Source organism: Podarcis liolepis (genome assembly GCF_965112155.1).
Source record: "Podarcis liolepis genome assembly, chromosome: 5".
NCBI lineage: Eukaryota > Metazoa > Chordata > Lepidosauria > Squamata > Lacertidae > Podarcis > Podarcis liolepis.
The window spans coordinates 1,673,821-1,700,479 of record NC_139556.1 but is presented as its reverse complement, the minus strand read 5'-3'; the positions used below and the strand labels follow the sequence as shown (position 1 = coordinate 1,700,479).

Sequence of the window (26,659 nt, the reverse complement as noted above, 5' to 3'; positions counted from 1 at the left end):
GACCTTGAATAACAATGTGGGCAGAGGAAGTTTTAGTGATTGCTTTTTGCAAAACAAGCGCCCTATTGGAACAGCTTCATGAGAAGATGGATTTGATGACCACAGCAATTGATAATTTTGGACAAACAGTGAATATTTATGCTGAACCTATTCAGGGACTGACTCAAGAATATGCTCTGACAGGGCAAGCTGTAAAGAAGACAAAGGAGGTTGTTGTTGATGAACCTCAAGTAATACAAGTTGAGAGAGCTGTGGCCCTGCAGGAACATAAGTTATTGCCTCTGATGACTGAATCTGGAGTGGGCCAGACTTGGAGAGATGGAGCCCTCTTGGGATTGGAGATGGCAAGTTGGTCAGACCCCCCTATGCAGGGATGTTCTGGCTTTTGGGAACTGGTTTTGGGCCAGGGGGAGTCTGGAGTGGTTGAGGCCCTTGACCTTGGAGGGATATTGAAGTATGCTTCGGAATATTTTTTGGATTTTGGTGCTGATTATGGAGAATGGGCTGACCTGTCAAGAAGGGATAAAGACATTTTTAGATTGTTTCCCCGAGAGCCACTCCTCAGTGATAAAGGAAGGAAACCAAGAACAAGACCAGTTAAAGTAAAGTTCAGGTACAAATATGAAGAAGATCTGCAGAAGGGACACGGAAAAGAGTTAAGAGCCTCGGACATAAGATCACCGGGTTGATGGATTAGATGGAGTAGGCAGAAAGGACTGACAGAATCCGAGACCAGGAAGAAGAGACGGTGGATGAAGATTGGAAGAATTCTAAAAATTTATTTAGAGTAATATTGCAAAATTAATGAGTATTAGAATGGAATGAAACTACTTGGCTTTAGTAGAAATGCTATAAGGAGCTATGTATAAATATGTTTTTAAGTTTTAGGTTTCTATGGTAAGATAAGGTTTAAAAGTAAATTAAGATAACAAAAGGATAGAAAATGTAAAATTTAAAGTCAAATTGTGTTAAGATAAATTATAGAACAAAAATTGAGAAAGATGGAAAAGAATTATGTTATGGTTAAAAGAATTAGGTATAAATAAGATTTAAGTTTTAAGCTTTAGGGTTTTTTATGGTAAGATAAGGTTAAAATAGATTAAGGTAATTTAATGACAGACTATTGTGAAAGATGGAAAGGATTTGCTGAGATAATTAATAACTAGAATACAAAAAAGGGAGGTGTGAGGAGGTCGATGAAATAAGTTAATGAAAGTTAAGGATTTGGGAATATTGGATCTGTTTAGGAATCCCCGCGACGGGGTGAGCTCCCATTGCTCGGTCCCAGCTCCTGCCAACCTAGCAGTTTGAAAGCATGTCAAAGTGCAAGTAGATAAACAGGTACCGCTCCGTCGGGAAGGTAAACAGTGTTTCCGTGCGCTGCTCTGTTTCACCAGAAGCGGCTTAGTCATGCTGGCCACATGAACCGGAAGCTGTGCACTGGTTCCCTCAGCCAATAAAGCGAGATGAGCACCGCAACCCCAGAGTCGTCTACAATTGGACCTAATGGTTGGGGTCCCTTTACCTTTACTAAGATTCAAAATAATATAACTGTGTACTATAAATTTGGTGTATTCAGTGTTTTCAGGTGCAAAGTTTTTAATCAAGCGAAACAACCTAAATACAATTCACATCAAACAGGCCAATTACATTGACAATACACGCTGGCTCAGAGGCAGATTTGAACAATGCCATTTCCTATCTGCATACTTGGTAACTGCTTTCCATTCCTATTAATGCTCTGCTAAGAACCAAAGTTTAACACTATTTCACCTGAGCACTTGCTGATCAGCATGCTGAGTTTTTAAAGCTGAGCTATTGAAATCACTTCCTTTCTGTGTTCTCAGTGCTCATTCATCTATAGAAAAGTGAAGACAAACAAGGCCACAGGTGCAGAAAATTGGACCCTTCCTGCTGTTTATTACAATGTTGACCTCGGGGATTTCTCAAGAGAGGGAAAAGGGGGAAAGAAAGGTAAAGAGAAAGAAATACATGCTTTTCAATAGGATTCAGCTGAAATTCTGCCTGCCTTTTCTTGCAAGGTAAAAAGGCCACATGCCTGCCAACAAATACAGGCAAGCAATGCAACCTATTTGCTTCAACATCTGTGTAATATACCCTCCAACATTTCTCCGATGAAAATAGTGATGTCCCATTCCATAATGATACTTTTACTCTTTATACCCCACACATCTTAGTGGGTTGCCCCAGCCACTCTGGGCAGCTTCCAACATATACAAAAACATAATAAAACATTAAACAACTTCCCTATATAGGATTGCCTTCAGACGGCTCGGGGGTCACATAACTCCATACCCTCCTACATTTTTCCAATGAAAATAGGGACATCCTAAGGAAAAGTGGAACACTCTGAAATCAAATCAGAAACCAGGACAGCTTCTCTAAATCAGGGACGTCCCTGGAAAATGGGGACACTTGGAAGGTCTGGTGTAAAGGTCTGAGGACTCACTTCTATGATTTCCCACAGTCTCATGTGTGCTTCCATGTAACAATAGTTACAATAATTATTAATAAATAATAATATTAATATTGGTGTACATGCCACGTTCAAGCGTTAACACCAGCAAAAGACTGGTTCCTGCTCTGAGGAGCTAATATCCTAAATGTAGACAGATAAAGGTAGGGGACAACAATATAGGCAAGGTGAGCAAGGGATGAATGGAAGAAAGCACCTGCTAAACCTGCCTGAAGAACACGATTATCTGAAATGAAGAGAAACTTCCTAGCACAAAAGTACAACAGGAACCTTTTGGGTTTGGGGCGGTTGGTTGATCACTGTGATTTTGGATAAAGGGTATCTGTGTGAATAATTCCTGTGGGGGAGGTTTCTGTAATTTGGGAGCTGTGCAGGACACCTTGTGAGGACTGTTTTTAACTTTGATAGTCAGGGCTGAGCTGGAAGAGCAGATGCGGTGCAGGGTGCAGAGGCCTGGGAGGGAAGCTGCGTGCCTGCCAGCCTTATGGTTGGTGGGGCACAGCTGGCGTGTGTGCAAGGAAAGGGGAGGCCGCCAGCAAAGCCGCACAGCTCCTCCACTTGCTGGGGCGCCCCTGAGAGGCTGGTGCCCTCGTGCGACACACCACTAAGCCCTATGGGAAAGATGGCTCTGAGCTGGAATAATATTCCTGCCCTCCTAAACTTGAGGCTGATTGAGTTTTTCCTGGAGAAGCATCCTCACCTCTTGGCAAAAGCGCTCTGCAGAAGCACAAAGGTTATTGTGTAGTACCCTGTAGTAGAAGTAGTAGTAGTAGTGTGGAGTTTGGAACTGACAGAGTTAAAACTCTGTGGTGTCCTGTATTTGGGAGGAGCTTGACGCAGAGAAGTGCATCACAGTGTGTGTCTGCTTTCAGTCTCGCTTTCTCTGCTGACTGACACACACACAGCTAAGGCAGCAGAAGCTGCGAGTGTGCTTTTGGAAAGCACGTGGAGAAAAATGCCGGAATGTTCTGATGGATTTATTGCTGTGTAAATAAACTACTAGAGATAAGAACGAACTGTCTCTGGACTTAATCTATCCCTTCTCTCACACGGACTCAGGACCGCTGCTGCTCTGCTCCCTGCCCGGGTCAGCTTCAAGCTTCCGAGCCGAGCTGCACAGGGGAAGCGCTGACTGGACGGCAGGATTAATTTCCCAGAAGTAGTACCCTGCCCATCTGACTGGGTTGCCCCAGCCACTCTGGGCAGCTTCCAACAGATATAAAAACATAATAAAACATCAAACATTAAAAACTTCCTGATATAGGGCTGCCTTCAGCAGAGCCATAGCTATGGGGGAACTAGCCAGGGTTTTTGTCCTGGCTGAAGCCTCCAGAGGGGCACCGCTGACGCTCCCAACCTGTGTGTGTATGTGTACACAAATGAACATGGGTGGGTGGGTGCCAAACAAGGACTTTGACCTGGGTGAAATAAAGCCTAGTTTCACCCATGTCTTCAGATGTCTTCTAAAAGTTGTACAGTACAACCACTTCTACCTTTAAAGCTCTACTTCTCCTTTACATCTGCAGGTGAGACAGTGGAAGTGCTGGGCCATTGTCTTATCTTGATAATGGGCTGGATGAGAGCCAACAAAGTGAAGCTCAATTCAGATAAGACGAAGGTCCTGTTAGTGGGTGGTTCCCTAGACTGGATGACTGGGAGGTTGCTTGCTCTTGATGGGGTTACACTTCCTCTGAAGGAGCGGATTCGTAGCTTGGGGCATCAGTGGCATTGAATGCCTTTCATCAGCTTCAGCTGGTGGCCCAGCTGTGCCCCTATCTGGACAGGGATAGCCTTCTGTTGTCTATGCTCTAAATTAGATTACTGTAATATGATACACAAGACAGTTTGGAAACTTCTCTGGTGCAGAATTTGGCACTGAAGTTGCTCAACGAGGCAGGATGGTTTGAGCCTATTACTTTGATCCTGGCCCTACTGCACTGGCTGCCAATTGGTTTTCAGACTAAGGTGCTGCTTTTGACCTACAAAGCCTTAAACAGCTCAGGACTGCAATAGCTCAAGAACCGCCTCTCCCCATATGAACCAACCCTGGACCCTGCAATCATCACCCTAGCTCCTTCTTCATCTGCCGCCTCCAGGAGCGGTCCGGAGGGCAGCAACACGAGATTAGGCCTTTTCTGTGGTGGCTCCCCGCTTGTGGAATGCTCTGATCAGGGAGGCTCAGGTGACGTCTTTGCTATATATTTTTAGGCACCAGGTAAAAATATTTCTCTATAACCAGGCCTTTGGCTGATTAACATTAAATGTTTTTGTGGGAAGGGGGTTATTGGTTTGATTTTTATTTATCATGTACTTTGTGTTCTCATTTTGTATTTTTATGTTGTGAACATCCCTGTAATCTTCAGATGAAGGGTAGTATACAAATTTAAATAATAATAATAATAGGTTTTAAGAATGTGCAACTTGCCTAACAAATTTATGATTTGCAAAGATGGAAGAAATATATATAGTTGAACTGCAGTGCCCAGGGCCTCCCACTCCTTTGTCATTTTTTAAAAAAACCTGAATGCTTTATGAGTAATGGGTTTAGGGATTCCCAATTGTTTGCACCATCTTCCCCCCCTTGGAAGCAAGACAGCCTCCCATCGTCCCCTTCTTCTTCTCCACTGCATTCTTCCCCTGCTGGATTTATGCAGTTCTTTGAGGAGGATGGCTACAAACTGCTTTTAATTTACTAGGAATGCCAATTTCTCTACAAGGTTGTGCTTTGTTTGATTATTTTTTTACACAAAACACACAGTACTATTTGCAGAAGGGAAAGCATTTGTAGATGCTACCAACTCTCAATGTAACTAATAAGGTCTGTGGGAATTCATGGCATTGTAAGTCTTAAAAAGTGAGCGTGTTATTTCAAAAATTTCTTGAGTAAGACAGTTTTCAAAGAAGGCTGATATAATTCTGTGAATAATACCCCATGCAAACCAATATTAGACTGTGTAGTATAAATACAGAAAGAGAAAATACAGTATCCTGAGGATCAGTAACTGTAAAGCCCTAGGTCAAATGCAGCTCCCCTCCCCAAAAGATGCCAACTGGGCCTCTAGTTGCCAACCTAGGGACAAAAAGAAGTGTGAAGCCAACATCTGTTCAGATACAGCTGTCTAGCAGTCCACTTTCTATCATGGGAGTTGAGAGGTAGACCGCTCCTTCAGAAAAACAAATTAATTGACAAGTAGTGATATTACAGAGGTCCATAGTTATCTAGTTCAGAATAAAAATTTGCCAAGCACATAATGTGCAGAGTTTCACAAGATGTTGTCCTCCATGTTGGGATATAAAATGAGACAAGCAGGCCCTTCAGTGCTGCAGGGTGGACTGCTTCTGTTCACCGTTCAAGTCAGTCCACCACGGCCTCCTCTGTAATGCTCCATTCCAATGGTCAGATATCATTCTGTTGTCATATTCTCATTTCTCACTGAGCTGGTTTTCCCACCTTTCCCATGCCCAGATTACTTAAAAAGAAAAAAGAAAATTTGTATTTCTGAGAACCTTGGGGTTCCCATGCCTCTTGCCTCTTGTATGAGGATGGTGCTGTTTATGAACTCACCCCTGAACTTTGAAAAGAGAGGATGATCCTTCACATGGACTTAGAAAGCTGTGAGTAGACATTCTGAGTGGCAGTTGAAATTGATAAGGCAATATGATAAGATGGTGCCAACATTACAAGGTAGAAGAGAACTTAAGAGAACCAAGTTTCCTCCCACAACAGTTGACCAAGGAAGTTCATAACTGTTATGCTCAGAGGAGTTTGCCCATCACTACTGACCAGGATAACATAGTGATAAGCCTAGGAGTTTTATGTCTGGCCCCCAAAATGCCCAGTCTCTTATATAAATCCAAAATGGTGACACATAAGGTGCATATGCACTATGTTTCATTACCACTCATTCATATTTAAAACCATTTTTTCTCCCTTCAAGTAACTTATTTCCTATAACTCCTTTTATATAATTTTCTTCATTTATGTAGTCAGTTTAACCCATCACCTTGGCTGCTTCTAATCAACCAAATAATTTATTGAGGAGGACACTATATGTTCTGGGCACCACAATTCAAGAAGGACACTGACAAACTGGAACGTGTCCAGAGGAGGGCAACCAAAATGGTCAAAGGCCTGGAAACGATGCCTTATGAGGAACGGCCAAGGGAGCTGGGCATGTTTAGCCTGGAGAAGAGGAGGTTAAGGGGTGATATGATAGCCATGTTCAAATATATAAAAGGATGTCATATAGAGGAGGGAGAAAGGTTGTTTTCTGCTGCTCCAGAGAAGCGGACACGGAGCAATGGATCCAAACTACAAGAAAGAAGATTCCACCTAAACATTAGGAGGAACCTCCTGACAGTAAGAGCTGTTTGACAGTGGAATTTGCTGCCAAGGAGTGTGGTGGAGTCTCCTACTTTGGAGGTCTTTAAGCAGAGGCTTGACAGCCATATGTCAGGAGTGCTCTGATGGTGTTTCCTGCTTGGCAGGGGGTTGGACTCGATGGCCCTTGTGGTCTCTTCCAACTCTATGATTCTATGATTCTATGTGATTTTTGAATACCTGGCTGAATACCTGGCTGAATTAAATTATTTTCTCAAATGGCATCTGAAAATTATCAGTACTGCAGTTTTGGTAAAACTAATAATTTATCTCATCAAATTTACAACCAACTTTTCATTATCATGGCTGATAATCTCTTCAAAAACTTTGTTGACGAAGTGGAAAGTGCTAAGTACTTTTCTATAATTGTAGACTTGAATCCAGATGTAAGTCACATGAAGCATTTTACAATAGTTGATCACTAAACATTTCTCCCCACCATCACCACATGCCTATAAAATCCCATGCATCTGAAAATCTGATTAAAATTGCTTAATAATGTCCTAGAGACAATTATTTTTCTTTTTTAATGTTACCCATATCAAATGCAACTGGTGAAAAGTCATTCAACACCTTTGAAAGAGTGAAAATCATTCATATTTACTATACTGTACCTCAAGCGCTTTAACAAGTTCAGCAATTCAAGCAACTGGAAATTCTGCACCACAAGATGTAAATTATGACAAGTTAATGAAAGCTATTGTGTGAAAGAATTGTTGAAGAAAACACATATAAGTTTTATGAATATTTCCGAATACCTTGTAAAAATCTTTGGATGTTCATTCATTTTGTTCCTTAAAATGAAGGTAACTTTCTGATGAAGAGAAGTGTTTTCTTTTTACAATTATATACCGTATATGTATATGTATATCATTAATTAGAAACAAAAAGGACCATTTAATAGTGTAATTGTTAAAAAAATGTTATTAATTAACTCATTCTTATGCATTTAGCATTGTCACATTTTTTGACATAGTTGCATTGTTTACATGATGGAATTAACGCTTTGAAATAATGCTTGTTAGTACTTCATTTCATGAACGTTACAACAAAATACATACCATCCATATGAAACGGGTCTGAAAACACTGATTCTTCCATTATTTATCCTTTACACCAAACACTTTCCAAAAGCATTTGTTGCACTAGACGTTTCATTTTTTGTCAAAGTCTAAGTGTGGCCAGTTGCAGTCCTTGGTTCGACCCGTGTTAGGACTTCTGCTCGCCTTACCTTAAGAAATCCCAACTAGACGGGTAGACAGATGATGCTGCTGGGCCTGGCAGGTGTAAGAAGGCAACAATTGCTTCTTCACTTTCATAGTCCACCGACAGCACATAGGTCAACCACCATTTTTTATTGTAATCCCAGGTCACATACCCAGTTATCTCAGCAATATCAGGAGATTTTGTACCTCCTCCAGTGTTGAACTTCTCGCTCTCATTGCTAAAGGAGTACACCTTGGTCTCAATTTCTTTTTTTTATAATAGATTTTATTGATTTTCCATACAATTATACATTTTTATCCAAAATACAATAAATTATCTCATTTTTTGAACTTCCTTCAGCATCTCTGATAATCATCCGTATTTATAACTTTAATTACACATTCCCTTCTTTCGTATTGCCATTATACCTCCCTTCCCCCACTATTTCATATTAACAATACTTCTCTATTTTTACAGTGCCTCTTGAAATCCCACCAGCGTTGTGTTCACGCCACATACGTTGGTCTCAATTTCTGTTGGACTGGATGTAGATGGAACAAAGCAGTGAAATCCTTGTGTTCCCTTGATCACTTTCACTCTTTCAAAGCATCGTTTTAGGAACAGCCCTTCTTTTCTGTACTCATTTGTTGAAAAAGAAAACTAGATAGAAGGGCACCAGATATCCTGGCACCAGTTAAAGAGTTCCAGCAGTGTCATACTGTAATTTTGTTTGATATGTTCAAAATTGTTCAAAGCGTTAATTCTATCATGCAACAGCAAGTTTTGGAACACATTTTTAAAAGAAAAGCCTGACTGGCTTTTCAGATACCTTTTAATGCAATAACTTTCTAAAGAAATGCCTTAAGTAACTGATATTATAGTCTTGTTTATTCTGTTATATTTTACTCCAAGAAGACCCATTTATCCTAAATAGAACCCAATAAGGCAGACATGTAAGTACAAAATATATTGTTATGTGATCCCATTGAGATGCCAATTTGCAGGTGGCTCTTAGAAATATTATATAATCAATCAATAATTAAAAAAATTAAATTCATGTTCAATTTTTATTATTTTTAAAAAATATGTAATAGAACTTCAGGATTTACAGTAAGCCCATCATGTGACATATCATATTTAAGCCCATGATGTTCTGAAAAAAAAATGGTATTTTTAGTTTTGAAATATCCCAATTATGAGCTTTTAAGGTTTTTGTGTAGTCTTTTTTTCTGCTTGGTTTGGTAGAATATCAACTCTTGATTTTTTTAAAAAAACATTTATTGTATAAGTAAGATAATTTAGCCCAAATTTATAGGTTTCAACAAATTGGTACAACACAGCTCTGTTGGTCATGGATTGGATTTCAATGGACTAGAATCATAGAATCATAGAGTTGGAAGAGACTCTTCACAGCATGCTAACCTCACAAAAACATGCCATTATTGAAGAGATTCACAGAGATGATCCCAATCACTGAAAACTGACAGATCTATTTGCACCGATATAAACAGTAACTACCATTGTGAATGCAGAAAAAAATACATTTGATTTATATATCATACAGTTAGGAAGAGAGAGGAAAATGCAGTAATTATTTTTTTTCTAACTTCCCCCTTTTTTAATGACTCTTATTCTACAGCTCACAAAAAATGCCACCACTAATGTGATAATATCAGTTTGTTTGAGAGCAGGCTGACCCTGCTGTTTTAAAGCAGTTTCAACTTGGACAGTCAGGAGCCGGGCTAATGTTCTGTGGTCAATGACATGGTGGAAGTGCCTTATCTCCTCCTGGGGGAGGGATGTCCCTGCCCAAACCAGGCTGCTGGATGGGGAGAGAAAGCAGCTTAGGACAACCGGAACAAACTGTCAGCCCCCAGCCAAGCACTCCTTACAGCCAGCCTTAAAATAATTCCTCTCTGAAAGCATTTCCACATAGAGCCCTAGCTCTCTATATAATTCATGGGTAGCAATGGGTTCTTTGTGTTGAAAAACTATTCACTGAAATGTTTTTATTTCATTTTCCATCCCCCTGCCCCCAGGTATGTCTGTCTGTTTTACACCTCTCACTAGGGGGTATTTGTTTATTTAACTGAACAATGAAATAAACAATGAAAATCAACAATAAACAATGAAATTTATTCATATAAATTTCAAGATTCACAACCACATGATAAAAGCAACTAAAAATAGAGTTAAAAGCAATGTAAAAAAACCCCCAATAACTAAAGATAAGATGTAAAACAATACAAATAACCGGCCAAAACAGAGACCTGCGTTCCCTCCTCCCACCAACAATCCAGCTGGAAAAGCTTGTTGAAAGAGCAATGTGCTCAATCACTTTTGGAAACTGCAGATAGTGAGCCTTATTGTATCTCATCAGGGATGCTATTCCACAAAACAGGGGCAGCTACACTGAAAGCCCTGCTCTGTGTTGTTGTGGAGTAGGCACCTGAAATTTTAGGAACTTGAAGGAGGGACTCCAAATCACCCTGCTTTAAGGAAGAATGTGAACCTCTGCCAAGTCCGCCATTTAAAAAGTGTTCCTCCAGTCAAAGCACAGGCCATGTAGCTACTGTGCATTTATCTTGATCTAATGCTCATCACAGTTGTGCAGTCAGTATTTTACCAACTTGCACTGTAAATCTTTCTACTTCAAGTGTACACATCTTGCAGAAAACACTGTTCCTTGTGCCAAGCACAGGTACATGACACTTGTGTATCTATCTATTATTACATTTATAATCTGCCTTGGCTGTGTCGTGGAATCTCCCAGGCAGTCTCCCATTCAGACACTGAACAGACCCAGACCTGTTGGGTTCCACACGCAGTGACTGCATCGTGTGCCATGCCCTGGTCTGTTTACAAACCTGCTGTAATATTCAGGACACTTACACAGCAGAGAATATGGAGTTTTCATTACCCAAAATAAGAACCACAGATAATGACTGCATCAATGTGAGGAGGCCTCCTAGTATGGAGAGTGCATGCAGAATACTTGTGGGTGACCAACATGTGTTCAATGGCAGAGACTGGGGAATCTGTCAGTTTTGTTTGCTCTCCATTCCCTTTTTTGTGCACTTTCCACTAACATAGAATCATAGAATCATAGAGTTGGAAGAGACCACAAGGGCCATCGAGTCCAACCCCCTGCCAAGCAGGAAACACCATCAGAGCACTCCTGACATATGGTTGTCAAGCCTCTGCTTAAAGACCTCCAAAGGAGGAGACTCCACCACACTCCTTGGCAGGAAATTCCACTGTCGAACAGCTCTTACTGTCAGGAAGTTCTTCCTAATGTTTAGGAATTCTGTATGTAATTATTGCTTAAAGAACTTTACCACAACATTCAGAAGCGCAAATTTTGAAATACAGATGCTTTTCAGTTTGCATTAAAGGGATTCCCCCCATCACTACTTGAGAAACATTTTTCAATTTAACAAAATAAGAAAAAATATGAAAGATTGGGACCCAAAGGTACATTATTTGTTATTGTTATTCTTTAAACACTTTCATTAATGTACAAGGTAAAAAGGAAAGGGAAAGGACCCCTGGACAGTTAAGTCCAGTCAAAAGTGACTACAGTGGTACCTCGGGTTAAGAACTTAATTTGTTCCGGAGGTCCGTTCTTAACCTGAAACTGTTCTTAACCTAAAGCACCACTTTAGCTAATGGGGCCTCCCACTGCCGCCGCACGATTTCTGTTCTCATCCTGAAGCAAAGTTCTTAACCCGAGGTACTATCTGTAACTCGAGGTACCACTGTATGTGGTGCAGCGCTCATCTTGCTTCAGGCCAAGGGAGCCAGCGTTTGTCTGCAGACAGCTTTCTGGATCATGTGGCCAGCAGGACTAAACTGCTTCTGGAGCAACGGATCACCGTGACGGAAGCCAGAGCACAAGGAAATGCTATTTACCTTCTGGTCAGCAAGTCCAAGAGACACAGTGGTTTAGATGCAGTTTAGACGCGGTGATGCTATGGTCTAAACCTCTGAGCCTCTTGGGCTTGCTGATCAGAAGGTTGGCGGTTCAAATCTGCACAACAGGATGAGCTCCTGTTGCTCTGTCTCAGCTTCTGCCAACCTAGCAGTTTGAAAGCACACCAGTGGCAGTAGATAAATAGGTACTGCTGCGGCAGGAAGGTAAACAGCGTTTCCATGCGCTTTTGCACTCGTCAGTGTCCCATTGTGCCAGAAGCAGTTTAGTTCTGCTGGCTACATGACCTGGAAAGCTGTCTGCAGACAAACGCTGGCTCCCTTGGCCTGAAACAAGATGGGCACTGCACCGCATAGTCACTTTTGACTGGAAGTAACCGTCCAGGGGTCCTTTAACTTTTTAATGTACAATATGAGCAACTCATTTATACATACTTAGATTTCATTCTGAAGACTAATGAAGAAACTCAAATTCAAAATTGCCAGCAGTTTGTCCAAAAGATCATGGACTCTTGGAAAATATTGGATAGCCATCTGTCCCAGATTCTTTAGCTGTGGTTCCTGCACTGCAGGGTGTTGGACTAAATGACCCCTGGTCGTCTCTTCCAACTTTACAGTTCTATGATTCTGTGAAAACTTCCCCTTCACCCTCCCCTCTGAAACTGCCTAACTCCCAAGGGCCCACTGCTGCTCACAGAAGATTCAGGAATGAGGAGGAGAAAGCCCCCCCCCCATGTGCCTAGAGAGGAGTCTGGGCACATCTCCTCCACAAGTGGCAGTGACATCCTGGGATTGGATGGATTGTGGGAAGGTGCAGATGGGAGAATCTTGAGCAAACTCTGTTGGGATAGGAGTTGGCAATTGGGTGGGGGATAGACAGTAATGTGGGGGTTGAAGGAGCTGTTGAGGGGTTGTGTGAGGTGTAAAGAATTGGAGGGTTGGCAAGCGGGGGGGGGGGGCGTCCCCTAGTACTCTATAGCAATATATTCTGATTATTTGTTGAAGTAAGCATTCAATAAGTTAATCTCTGCAAACACATTTTCAGTAATAATAGAAAGAGAGCATTTAAATTTTGACTTCATTTTTGCACCTTGTTGCTCTTCCTATGTTGTGGGCTGCAAAATAATATTCAGCCGCTACACAATTTCCTCACAGCCACGAGACTGCAAGTCCCTCCCCAAACCCCAAGAGACAGGTCCCCATTATGCGCCATCCACAAGCTGAGGACCCATCCAAGAAAGCAAAGTAAATTTAACCCTTGCTTCTCCCACATGTAATGTGGATTTATCACGTAACTTCTAAATCTCCGAAAATAACTACAGAGTGAATAATGCTCATTACTTAGAATAAAATCCTGTTGCTGCTGGAATGCTCTTTTAATTTTTAGACAACTGACTAGCAGTTTGGATGAAATCCCTAAAAGCTTGTTTAGATGAAGATTTAATTTTAAATTCAAAAATGAGGGGCCTCAGATGCATAAATGTTACTCCAAACAAATGATACACAGTGCAAAGGAGAAGGAATTAATCCTGGTGTTCCTTTGCATTCTTTTATTAAAAATGAAGTTTATTGATATTATTAATGTCTACTTAAGATGCTATGGCCACATAAAGAAAAAGGAGTCGTGCTATAGATAAATGATTACAGAGTCACTTTAAACATTGGTGGACTAGAGCCTTTCAGATTAGGCCACTTCCAAACCATGAAAGTTCATGCCTCAATGCTTTCGTTAAGATGTCAACAAACTTGTTGCTGCATTTGCTGCAGTAAATCGGGGTAGCCAACCTGGTGTTGGCCAGATGTTGCTGGACTAGTTTCCAACATCCTTGACCACTGGCCAATACTGCCTGGGGCTGATGGAAGCTGCAGTTTTGCAACTTCTAGAGGACACCACATGGTCTTCCTCTGCAAAAGATTACACAGCTACCTCTCTAGAACTGGAAAACATGATAAGAACACATGTTTCTGGCTAGTTTCTAATTATGTTGGCTATATTTAATGTATTCCTAAATGCTCATCCTCTATCAAACTAATTATAATACTAAGCATAAAACACTTTTCCCAGTCACTGAAAGCATTTCAGATAAATTATCTCAACCACCAGATAAAATGGGTCAATATTGCTACTAATACTACAGGATGCAAGCCTTGTGGCTTAAGGCCAGCCTGTAAGCTGTTCATGGCAGAAGTAAGATTTGAAACAGGGCCCTCTCAGTTCTCCCTGTCACCAGTTTGCACTATCTATCACAATGCAGCCCACTATCTTTTTATTTAGATTAATTGGCAAAATTTTAGAGCACGTGTCTTCTTTACCTGAAGCAACACATCAATTATTCAACTCCTTGTAGTGAAAGAAATTAAAGGTGGATTATGCTATTTCAAAAAGGAAAAGCTATAATTAGTTTATCGTAAGAAAAAGAGGCTAAATAAATTTCAAAAGTCAACATTATGCCTTAAAAGGAGGCTTACATGAAGGTGTTTACTTTGCATAGGCAAACATTCCTGCATAAAATGTGAGAAGCTATTTTTAGAAATGGAACTTGACCCAAAGATTAACAGAGTTGTAGGGAAAAGAGAATATGCATTCATGCACACACGCACACACACACACACACACACACACACCGTGCTGCCACCAGGGCAAAGTATTGCCTGCCCCAAGACACCAACACAAACTGCAACACCCCAGCTAGTCAGGATAAAATTAGATTTGGAATCTTTTTCTCTGCTTGTATCTTGAGTTAAGTCTTCACTATTACAATTTAAGAGATGTTAGAAAATCAGAATGAAGCGCAACAAGTCATTATTAGGGTAAATGTTATATAGTCTGGCCTCAGAGAAAAATAGTAAAGGCTATTGACAAATAGCAAAAAGACTAAATTTAGGAGCATAGTGATTTTTAAAAAACCACTGAAGTGGTTCTTCTCCTTTTTGTTTTGAAGTACCCTACAATTTTGAAATTAAATGTACAAACAAGCCTTCAGTGGTCTATACAAAGGAAGAATGTGAGAATGAATGACGCTGATGCTTAATCATTAATTTAAAAGCAAGCTAAAAAAGAAGAGAATTCCAATCCTGCAGATTCAGATGTGTCTGCAGAGTGACACAGAAGAGATTAAGGGCTTGACCCTTGCCTAGAAAGCATGGGTCCGAGTGTTTTTGCATTTGCCCCTCAGCTTTCTCCTGAAAAACACACTCTTTACCACTGAACCACAGAAAACCTGATTGTTGTTTGGTCAAATTCAGTGATAAACTGCAGGTTTACCCAGGGGGAATTGGCAGGGCAAATGGAGGAGGTGAGGACAAGCCCTGGTATGGGTAGCAAGTATGGTCATACTGGCAGTGAGAAAATTATTTATGGACAGGCCTGCAGGAGGCAGAGCTAGAGGCCAGGCGTGTACAGTATGCTGCTGCTCTGAGTCTGTTGCCTGAGCTCATGACTGGGCTTGGCTACGGATGTCTGAGAAATCCACTGAAAATGGGCTATCAAGACTTCCTGTTTTATCATCACCATTTGAAGGATCGCGGGATCAACTCTTTGGAGAGGTCCTGAGCTTCGTGAGGCAAAAAGAGGTTACGCCAGGGCTCCGCAAACCTCGAAACCCGAGGAGGTAAATCCTCAGGGACTGGGGGATCTGGCTGCGTTCAGGGCGACTCTCCTGTGCGCATACCGGACTGGTTGAGGTCCGGAAAGGAGGCAGGATTGAAGACGTGAACACTAGGATCCATTCTAGACCTGCAGAGTGATGCCACAGGCTCCGAAGGTGTAGCGGTAAAGCATTCCGAGGCTTACGATAAAACCCCAGACTCCAAAAACAAAAAGGTAAAGGGCGAAAGCAGTAAAAGAACAAGGAGGTATGGGGGAAAGTTTTAATGGTTTGGAAATTAAGGAAATCATACCTGATGCCGGTGGAGAAAATGGTGCAGGGAAAAATCGTTATGAGTCAGCATTTTACAAAGTCTACTGAGTAACAAAGAAGAGAAAAGGTCTCAGCTCCCCGAGGGGCAAGAGAGACAAGACAAAGCTAAACAAAACAAACTTAAATGTGAGATTTAGACAATGTTTTGAATGCCCGTGAAACTCAGCACATTTGGGAGCAACTTGGAGTTTCGTATACTGTACTGTTAAGGTGCTTTTGGAAACATTAGCTTGGAAACATTATTAAGCCTAAAGACTTATTGTAACAACACGGTTATTGGAAACATCCCAAAGACGTTATTAAGAGCTTTGGACTGTAGAGACATCAGAGATACTGTTTGCATTCTACTTCTCAATATCTACAAAGTATCAGAACTGATTGGTTTGGGACCTTTTCCACACTACCCTCTGCGAAAAGCGGCAGGGGAATTAGAAGTTTTATATTCTCCCCCTTATTAGACTTTCTTCATTACAGACGCTGTGCAGAACGACGGATTCAATTAGGAGCAGAACAAGGGGGGGTGGAGATTTGTATTTGCATTTGAATATGTATCTGTATATGTTTGTTTGGACTATAAGAGACTGTTCTTAAGGAAAGGAAATTAAGATAATCATTGGGTAAAAGAGAAAGTGAGAGAGATAAGAGACATTCAGTGGCGAAAGAGAGAACAGCAGGAAAAATAAGTTTTTTTGACAAACAGGGTAATATATGCCCCCAGTGGTGGTTTGAGAAATTGCACCTTGAAACAAACTATTAATTAAAGAAACATGAGTAAGATAGGAAAAACAACAACACCAGGGGAGAGAAGGACATCAAAAGTTGAGATAGAAGGGGAGGGAGATTTTGCAAAAATATTGGCAGAGATAAGAGAAATAAGGAGAGAGGTAAAGGAAAGTGGAAAAAAAATTGAGGAAAAGTTAGTGGAAGTTGCAACAGACTTATCAGGACTTATCAGGACAAAAGAAGGAATTGAAAGTAAAAATACAAACAGTAGAGGAACAATCGAAATAAATTCAGAAAGAAATGGAGGGGAATAAAAAAGAAGGAGAGAAAATGAAAGGGCAGATAGAGGAGCTTTCGAAAGTGCAAGAGAACACATTAGACAATTTAGCCTTTCTTGAAATGAATCAAAAAGCACAGAATTTGAAATTCCGAGGACTTCCAGAAAAAGATGGGAGAAATGTGTGAGAGAGGCTTATTATTATTGCTAGAAATGAAGGAGGACTTAGATTACATGGTGACCAATGTCTTTAGAATAAAAGTCACCTTGTTACAGGCAAGAGATTGTTTAGCAATTTTAACTCATCAGAAGTGAGGAATGCAATTCTAAGGAAAAGTAGAGAAAAACAATTGACTATAGATGGGAAAACAACTGTGGTATTCAAGGACATTCCAAATTGCTTCTTACGCAAGAGAAATGTTTATAAGGAATTTATAAAAATCTAACTGCTAACAAAATAAGGTTTCGATGGAAATATCCAGAAGGTGTGTCATTTTACTATAAGGACAAGAAATTTAAAATTAAGACAGTACAAGAAATGCAGGAATTTGGGAGAAGATGTAAGGAGTTGGGGAAGATGGAGGGAGGGGAACAGGAAAGTGAAGATAAACAAGAACAAGAGTGAGAAGAAGGAGATATTTAAATGAAAACAATAAAATAAATCAAAATGACAATTAAAATAGTATCTTGGAATGTTAATGGCATGAATAATAAAGCCAAAAGAAATAAAATCAAATTAGTTAATTAAAAAAAGTAAATATAATTTGTTTGCAAGAAACACATGTAACATGGAAACACAATAGAGTCTTAAGGAATAAAAAACTAGGGAACAAATTTATCTCTTCAGATGTGCAAAAGAAGAGAAGAGTTGTTATATATATTAAAAATAAATATAATGCACAACAAACATTCAAAGATAATGAAGGAAGAATAATAGGAGTACAAGTACAAATAGAAGGAGAAAAAATAATCATAGTGGGGATATATGCACCAAGCGAAAGGAAAGCAGACTTTTATAAAAAAAATTGGAGGAAATATTGACAGACTACATAGACTATAATATTATATTGTTGGGAGTTTATAATGGGGTAACCTCCATTGAAATGGATAGATCAATAAGAAGAGTGAAATCGGACCAGAGGAAACTACCAAACTCCTTTACATCCTTAACAGAGAATAATAATTTAGTGGATATATGGAGACTAAAAAATCCATTAACAAAGCAATTTACATATTATTTAGAACCAAACCAAAGCTGGAGCCAGGCAGATCAAATTGGATATCAAAACAATTAACTATAAGAGTGGTGAAAGCTGAAATTTTACCAAAGACAGTATCAGATCATAATGCTAAAGTAATGGAATGGAAGAGTAAAAACCCAAGAACACGAAGGTGGAGAATAAATGAAAGTTTGCTAGACAATACTGAAATATTAGAAAGAAGAAGAAGAAGAGTTTGGATTTGATATCCCGCCTTTCACTCCCCTTCAGGAGTCTCAAAGCGGCTAACATTCTCCTTTCCCTTCCTCCCCCACAACAAACACCCTGTGAGGTGAGTGGGGCTGAGAGACTTCACAGAAGTGTGACTGGCCCAAGGTCACCCAGCAGCTGCATGTGGAGGAGCGGAGACACGAACCCGGTTCCCCAGATTACGTGACTACCGCTCTTAACCACTACACCACACTGGCTTCCACACTGGAAAGAACCAAAAACTACTTAAACACATATTTCAAATTAAATCTAAATAAAGTCACAGACATTAATGTCGTCTGGGACGCAAGCAAAGCAGTTATGCGATGATTTTTCTTGCAACAGAACTGTATTCAAAAAAGGGAGAGAGAAAAGAATAAATAAGAAATATTAAATAAAATAAGAGACATAGAAAATCAGATGGTCAAGAAACCAGAGGAACTAAATCTTTAAAAAGCAAGTAAAATGTTGCAAATGAAATTATCCATGATTATAAACCAAGAAGTGGAATGGAAAATTAAATTATTAAAACAAAACAAATTTGAGTCAGCAAACAAAACTGGAAAATGGCTAGCCTGGCAATTAAAGAAAAAACAAGGACAGAATATTATAAATATAATAAAAGACAATAATGAAATAATAGACAACCCCAAAGAAATAAGGAAAGCTTTTCTTAAATTCTATAAAGAACTACATAAGGCACCCAAAGAAAATAAAAAGAAGATAAGAACTTACATAGGAGAACATAAATTGAAAGCAATTTCGTAAGAAATAACAACTAGAAAGACCAATATCAGAAGAAGAGATTATAGATGTAATTAAGCGGGGGGAAGGCCCCGGGGCCTGATGGCATACCAATTAAATATTATAAGAAATTAAGCCAACAGCTAGTCCCTTCGCTAAAGGAAGTAATGAATAATATGATGGAAAAAGGGCAGATCCCTAAAACATGGGAAGAAGCATTCATTTCGTTAATACCAAAACAAGGAACAGATCTTACTAATGTAAAAAATTATAGACCGATATCATTGCTAAACAACGACTATAAATTGTTTGCAAATGTATTATCGCAGAGACTAAAAAACATTACGGTTTCGCAAATCCATCCAGACCAGGCGAAATTTTTACCAGGACAGCAGTTAAAAGATAACATATGAAATATAGTAAATATAATTGAATATTTAGAAACAAAAATAAATAAACAAGCTGCTCTAATTTTTATAGACGCCAAAGAGGCGTTTGATAATGTGTCCTGGTTTTTCATGAAAAATAATTTAGAAATGATGGGTCTGGGGACAAAGTTCTTAAGAAGTATAGAAGCAATTTATAAGGATCAAAATGCAAAACTCAGAATAAATAATGGATTGACAGAGAGCTTCCAAATTACAAAGGGCACACGGCAGGGTTGCCCACTGTCACCCTTGCTGTTTATATCAATATTGGAAGTATTACTTCAAAATATAACAGAAACAGAAAAAAAATCACAGGAATAAAATGCGAAGAAAAAGAATACAAGGTCAAAACTTTCACTGATGACATAGTTTTGACATTACAAGAACCTCAGTCTTTGACAGTAGAAGCAATAAATGTAATTAAAGAATTCAGAGCAATGGCAGGATTTAAAATTAACAAAAGTAAAACAAAAATGATGGTAAAAAATATGAAGGGGGAACAATTAGATCAATTACAAAACAAAACAGAGATAAAAATGGTAAAGAAAATAAAATATCTGGGTGTCTTAGCTCTCCCCGAAAAATGCAAACCTATTTAAGGATAATTACAAAACAACTTGGAAAGAGGTAAAAACAAATTTGGAAATATGCGATAGATTGAAACTATCTTTCTGTGGAAGGATAGCAGCCATAAAAATGAGTGTCTTACCTAAGATGCTCTTTTTATTCCAAATCACCCCAATTATTATAGGACAAGGCAAATTCAAGGAGTGGCAAAAAACGATTTCTAGGTTTGTATGGCAGGGAGGAAGCATAGAATAAAGTTCGAAATTCTAACGGACAAAAAGGAGAGAAGAGGCTTTTCATTACCGGATCTTAAAATATATTATGAAGCTGCATGTTTAACATGGCTAAAGTGGCTAGGTTCCTGGTCGCTGTCCTTACCCAAAAGCGTTGCCAAGGAGCACCACAAGCTAATTAAGGCGTAGTATGCCATTCCATCTTATAGTATTTTATTGTTATAGTAGTGTTTTAGCGGCTGTTTTTTCCCACGTGCACAGGCTGTTATTTATGTCTTGTTTTTATCTGTATGGGCCTACGGCCGTAATAAATTATTATTATTATTCTCCCATGGCTAAAGAATTGGTTCAGCTTGGAAAATACAGATATATTAGATCAGGAGGGGTTCGGAAACACATATGGGTGGCATGCATACCTTTGGTATGACAAGGTTGGAGTACAGTGGTACCTCAGTTTTGGAACAGCTTTGTTCTCAAACTGCTTGGAACCCGAACACTTCAAACCCGGAAATGAGTGCTTTGGTTTTCAAACTTTTTCCGGAAGCCAAACATGCTCCGATTTGAGTGCGCACTTCTGTTTTGAGCGAGCGACTTGGCCCCAGCAGTGACTGCCGACGCTTCCTTCCCTTCCCTGGGATGGAAGTGGAATTGGGCGGCTCCTCAGAATGGAAGTGACTCCGGAGTAGGGAGACTTGGAAGTTGGCGACTCTCCCCCAGCACACAGAGATGGTGTTTGGGGGGGAGCATGTGGTGGGGGAACTATGCTGCACAGATTGACCTTCTCGCTCCTTTGCCTTCTCTCCCTCCCCCTGTCCCAACCCCGACCCCAAGCGAGGCAGCGCAGCCGCATTCCTGAGCAGGGCATGGGGTGGTTGCACTGAGCGCAGGCTCCAGCCCCCCTGGCCGTGTCCCAGTGCCGCCATGCCAGGGACACGCAGGCAGCCTGTGGCTGCTGCTTTCTGATGCTGCTCGAAGTGGAGACAGAAGCCCTGGGACTCACCCGGGGAATGGGGAGCATGGGCAGATGCTGGAAAACATGCAGGGGAGAAAGGGGGAGGTGACTTGGGTGGGGGAAGAGAACACTTGCCTCCCTTTCCTCCCCCCCCCACTTCATTCAGTTAGCCACCTCCTTCCCCATGCGCACTCCTCGTCCCTCCAGTTGGAGTGTTTCCACACACTCTCCCACTTAAACTCCCCCCTCCCACCTTGTCCCTCCAATGGCAATGGGTAGATCACTGCCAGTTTTTGATACTGGATAGTAGATTGCAGCCTGGTTTATTGCTTTCATTTTATGGATCAATGGTCTCATTACATAGTAAAATTCATGTTGAATTGCACACAATATACCCGCTCTCCCTTCCAGTTATCTTTAAACTCTACATGGACTTGGCAGCTCTTCAGATAAAGGACTTTTAAATAGACAACTGACCTGTTGGACACATGGTTACCGTCAGGGGCCCCCAGGTGGCCCTTTTACTGAGGCTGCAAGAATTCACTGACACAAAGTGATTTTGTAGTGGATCTGAAGTGGACTTTTTGTATCCTCTAGCTTCACAAATGGTTGTGCGATGCTCCTGCATCATTGCCTTCACAAAAATAAAGCAGTTCATTTGTACTCTTGCAGAGTACTTCATCTTCTCATCCTACTGAATATTTCACTGACACTAATAAAATTTTCCCCAGTGATTTGGAGGCATTGCTAAGTATTATTACTTCATCTCAATGAAACCACAGGTGCATGTGACCTACACCAAACAATCTAGCTATTGACCTCCCACAGTCTCAGATGGCTGCTTGAAATTTTATCAGCGAAACCCACACAAGCAAAAGCCATGGAGGTGTGGAGGCAGATGAAAGCCAAGGTGGAATTGGATGGGCATCAGGACCCAGAAAGACCTGATTCCACAAGGTTGCTGCCTAGTAGCATTTAAGAGAGAAGGCTCGAAAGCAGAAGGAACCAAGATAATGCAGTGTGTACCCCACAATGGAAATCCTACACCCAGGCTGTGTTCTGGAAAACAGAGGAGCAAATCTCATCCTTATTTTGCTGAGAATGGCAAAGATAATATTTTTAAAACGGAAGCTCACATTCTCAGGAAGCCAATTTCAGTACCCAGTACCATTTTCTATTGCTTTTTGGTGCTCCCATGGAATTGTGGCACCTACAGAGCCTTGACCAGCTTTCCCTTTCCTAGACAGGGAGGAAGCAGAGCTTGTAAAGCAATAGTTTAACAAATCAATATGCTGATCAGGGAGAAGCTTGGAATCTGCAGGCTAGTTCTCACTAAGACAGGCAACCTGTGTCTGGGCTGTAGCACTTCAGACAGCAGGGGAGGGCCCAGGTCCCTTGCATATAGAAAACGGTCAGTGATATTGCAGACTGTCTTGCAAGGATCTGGACTTTCTGACAAGTGGCTATAAGGTAGTGAACCTGCACAGTCACAGCCCATCTCAGCTCTGTGCTTCCTAATAAGAATATCCTGGGTTGGACAACAGTGTCTTTGCTACTCTTCCTTCATGACAGTCCAGCGCAGAATATGCCATGCTAGATCCAATGGGTGATTCCAAAAGAGGGAACAAAAGCACAACTATAGTAAAAATAAAAACATTTGCATCAGCATCTATCTGTGTGTTTTGCTTCAGGGTTTTAGTCAAACCCACAAATTTACACTTCAGTGGTTAAACTAAGAACTGTGCCTTATTTACCAACATTGGCTCAAAACCTCCAAGAACTGGACTTTCTTCAAGAGTAAAATGAAGGCCAGGTATTATATGTTTAATTGAAGAAATGGCCTCGCTGTACTTGAAAATAGTCTCCCTTTGTTTCTTATATTTTTAATAAGATTTCAGTGAGGTGCTACAAATATTCAAAGTGCACCCAGCATGTCTCCATTCAGAAATCCCACTGAGTTCAATGGGCCTTATTCCCAGCGTTTAGCTTTTTAACTTGTTCATTAATTAACTACAGTTAGTGGTAAGACACCCACCCCCCATCAATGAAAAACAGCCTCCCCTCCATCTCAGTTTTCTACTTGTAGAATTTTATACACATATGTGATGCTACCAACAGCCCAAAGCACTACAAGTCCGTTCTTCCAAGCACACATCAATATGTAAGAAGTTATTTTAGTCTCCAGCATTTCTTTGCCTGAATGAAACCAAATGAACACAGGTACAGCTATGGAGCACCAGCCAAGGAAAATGAACCTTTCTTCCCTCCTACAGTGACATTTTTGGAAACAGCCACTTAAACATAAAATTCATGAATAAGCAATGTAATTTCTTAGCTATAATTTAGAGCGAAGGATTCCTTTCAGAACAGAATTAACATAATCTTGACATTTTTAATACTTTTAATGTTCATGTAACCAGGCTTATAGGTAAATATATATATAGCACATAAAAAAGACCACATTAATCTTTCCCCACTGGCAAAACCACTCCTCTTGTGTACATAGGGCTCTGTGTGTATACAAACTGAACATAGTCATTTGCTAAATGTGTAGACTACATTTGGTAGGGATTAAAGCAAAAATCAATGAGTCTGATTTCTGAAGCCCAAGTATTATTTATGTTACTTATTTTTAAACTGTAAATACTGGATTCTTAAAGTAGCCATCCCGTGTGTTTCATTTTGAACATTTTCTCTTTTGAAATATATAAAAAAAGAACCCAGGGCCTCCATTTTACCAATACCTCCAGATTGTTCCCTGGACTGGTTTACATGCTACTTCAAAGCACTAGTTAAACTAAACCATGGTTTAAATGTGAACACACAAGGTGCTGGTGCACACTGCTGAAAGTGTAGGTGCCTGGCTGCTTGCCCACTCCTGCTGTTGTCCTACACCTGGGAGCTAAGCCATGATCTTAGAATGACAGAATCACAGAATTGTAGAGTTGGATGGAACCCCAAGGGCCATCTAGTCCAAACCCCTGCAATGCAGGAATCTCAACCAAAGCATCCATATTGTTTATTGTTACATCTGAACCAATGCTATTTTTCTAGCACAAGAGGTGCCGGAACTCATCCTGAACACCTCCTTTGTTCTCTTATAATGGTAATGGAGCCCACCTGAGAGGGGCCGGAACTAAGTTCTGGTGAGTTCTGGCTGATAAAAAGCCCTAATCTGAACCCAGGCTTGTGAATTGTTTCTCTTGAAAACAAACACAAGCGGTAACGAAAGCTTGCTCTTGGCTCACTGCTCATAGTTGGAGGGGAACAAACCACTAAGTCAGACAATGGTTTGGCTCTTAGCAGTGCAGCACTTGTGACTTCAGAAGTGTGCACTTGCATGCTGCACATGTAGCTCAGTTGTGTTCAGCTGAGTAAACTAAGGTGAAAATAAGTTGAATTCATGCATCTAATAATTGTGCATCTAAACACACAATTATCTGTCCAGATTAAGATTAGTTGAAGTCTTAGAGATATACTAATGGGGGGATGTGTGTGGTGATGTGGGGGGGGGGCATGTCCCTTTATAGTCCAAAGATGTATCACTTTGTTTAAAGGAAGCAAAATATGACGCCTGTTTGATGCACAGCACCCGGCCAATCTACGTACCTCAACAAATGTTAACGTCATATGTTATCAGCCAGGAGGATGACCAAGACTGAACATAGATGTGAAACGTTGTGCTTACAAAGCACTCTGCCCACATCCTTGGGTCATACAAATAAAAATTCACTTGAATTCATCCCGAAGTGTATTTATCCCAAGGTATGACTGTACTATCATCTATCCTGTGCTTCATTTGAAAAAAAAGGAGGCACTGCCTGGTACACACCCTTCCCCTCCCCCAAAGCTTCCAACTTCCTGCCCCCTGGAGGAGTTTTGACACACCCCACCAAAGGGGGGCTACCACAAAGTGGCATGACTAGAGCAGCTGTCTCCTTGACATGAAGGTTGCTCTAGCCATGCCACTTTGTGGTCGAAGAGCAAAGCAGTCCTCCTCTACCATAAAGTGGTGGAGCTAGAGTGGCCCACGCAGCAAAGAAAGGAAAAAGTAGCATTGGCCACTCTTGCCGTGCCACTTTGTGGTAGAATAAGCACTAGTCAAGGAAGGGGGAGGGGGAGATGGCCACTCTAGCCATGCCACTTTGTGGTAGCTCTATTTTGGCGGGTCATGCCAAAATGGCTCCAGGGAAGCAGTGGAGGAGACGGAGGCGAAAAGAGGTGGCGGTACAGCATACAGTTACGTACCACCTCAAAATAAACCCCTGCATCTATCTATCCCTTCCCTTTCACCAAAGCAGGGCACTGCCCACGCAGCTTACTCTTCCATTACAGATCAACACTTTATTGATTCTTATCAGCAGTTCAACACACTTGTCTCCATATATCCCAGCGATATCCCAGCAAAAACAAGCCAGCAAACTGCCATGCATTAGGTTTGATAACCTTGGAAACAAAGGCCATCCATAAATTCCTCCGTGCTTCAGGTTTCATACCTTTTGAGCTTCAGACACATCTTTATACTACTCACGCGGTCAAAAAGCAAATATTCCTGCTTTGCACCAAAGTTTGCATCAAAGTTTGCCATGTACAGATAGCCCTAACACAGCCTACAGAAAACTTCTTCATCAAACGTCTTCCAGTTAATAATAATAATAATTTTATTATTTATACCACACCCATCTGGCTTAGTTTCCCTAGCCACTTTCGGTGGCTGTATTAGTGTATTCTCTTCCTATCTTGGCTTCTCAGAGTGTTAAAAGTAAATGATGGTAAGATACTGTACAATCTTCATGGCACATAAATCTGATATCATTAACGGTATGTGAAGAGTGCTTTAAAACAAACAAACAAACAAATGCTTACCTTATCCTCTAGCCGGATCAGTCTGGCTCCTACCGTATAGTATCCTTTGTCTACTCCCTTTTCTTAAAAAAGAAAAAAGGGAAAAAATACTCAATTATATATATCTGGGGGGAAATGCAGCTAGTTTATTTAACATAGTTCTAGCAAGAAGGTAGTAGAAAATTGGCTGGCGACATGATTGCACTATATCCTCCATAATAGATAAATACCAACAGTAGTTGCTGGTGTGGTGGGGCGCAGCTGCCATCCTAACACCAATGTTGCTGCAGTTTACCTCAGTGATGCTGGTGGAGAAGGACAGCGGCAAGGGCACTGCTGTGTGGGCACAACAGAAGCACAGGGCCTGGCTCCACCAAGGCATTTGTGCCATCCCACCCTTGCTGCTGCCCTGCTCTGCCCAGCGCCACCTAGGTAAGCTGTAGGGACACCAATGTCAGGAGGGAGGCTCTGGCCCCCCCAACCACCA

The 26,659-nt window shown here is 40.8% G+C and overlaps 1 protein-coding gene across 7 annotated transcripts in view; it reads right to left on the bottom strand.

Annotated features, from left to right (window-relative positions):
• The window catches only part of LOC310706950 (potassium voltage-gated channel subfamily KQT member 1-like), a 333,457-nt gene that overhangs the window by 104,224 nt on the left and 202,574 nt on the right, over positions 1-26,659 (bottom strand). For all 7 annotated transcript variants that reach the window (XM_083503367.1, XM_083503371.1, XM_083503370.1 and 4 more), the window contains one exon: positions 26,194-26,255. In XM_083503367.1, coding sequence (XP_083359493.1) covers positions 26,194-26,255 — 62 coding nt within the window. The remainder of the gene's footprint in view (positions 1-26,193; positions 26,256-26,659) is intronic.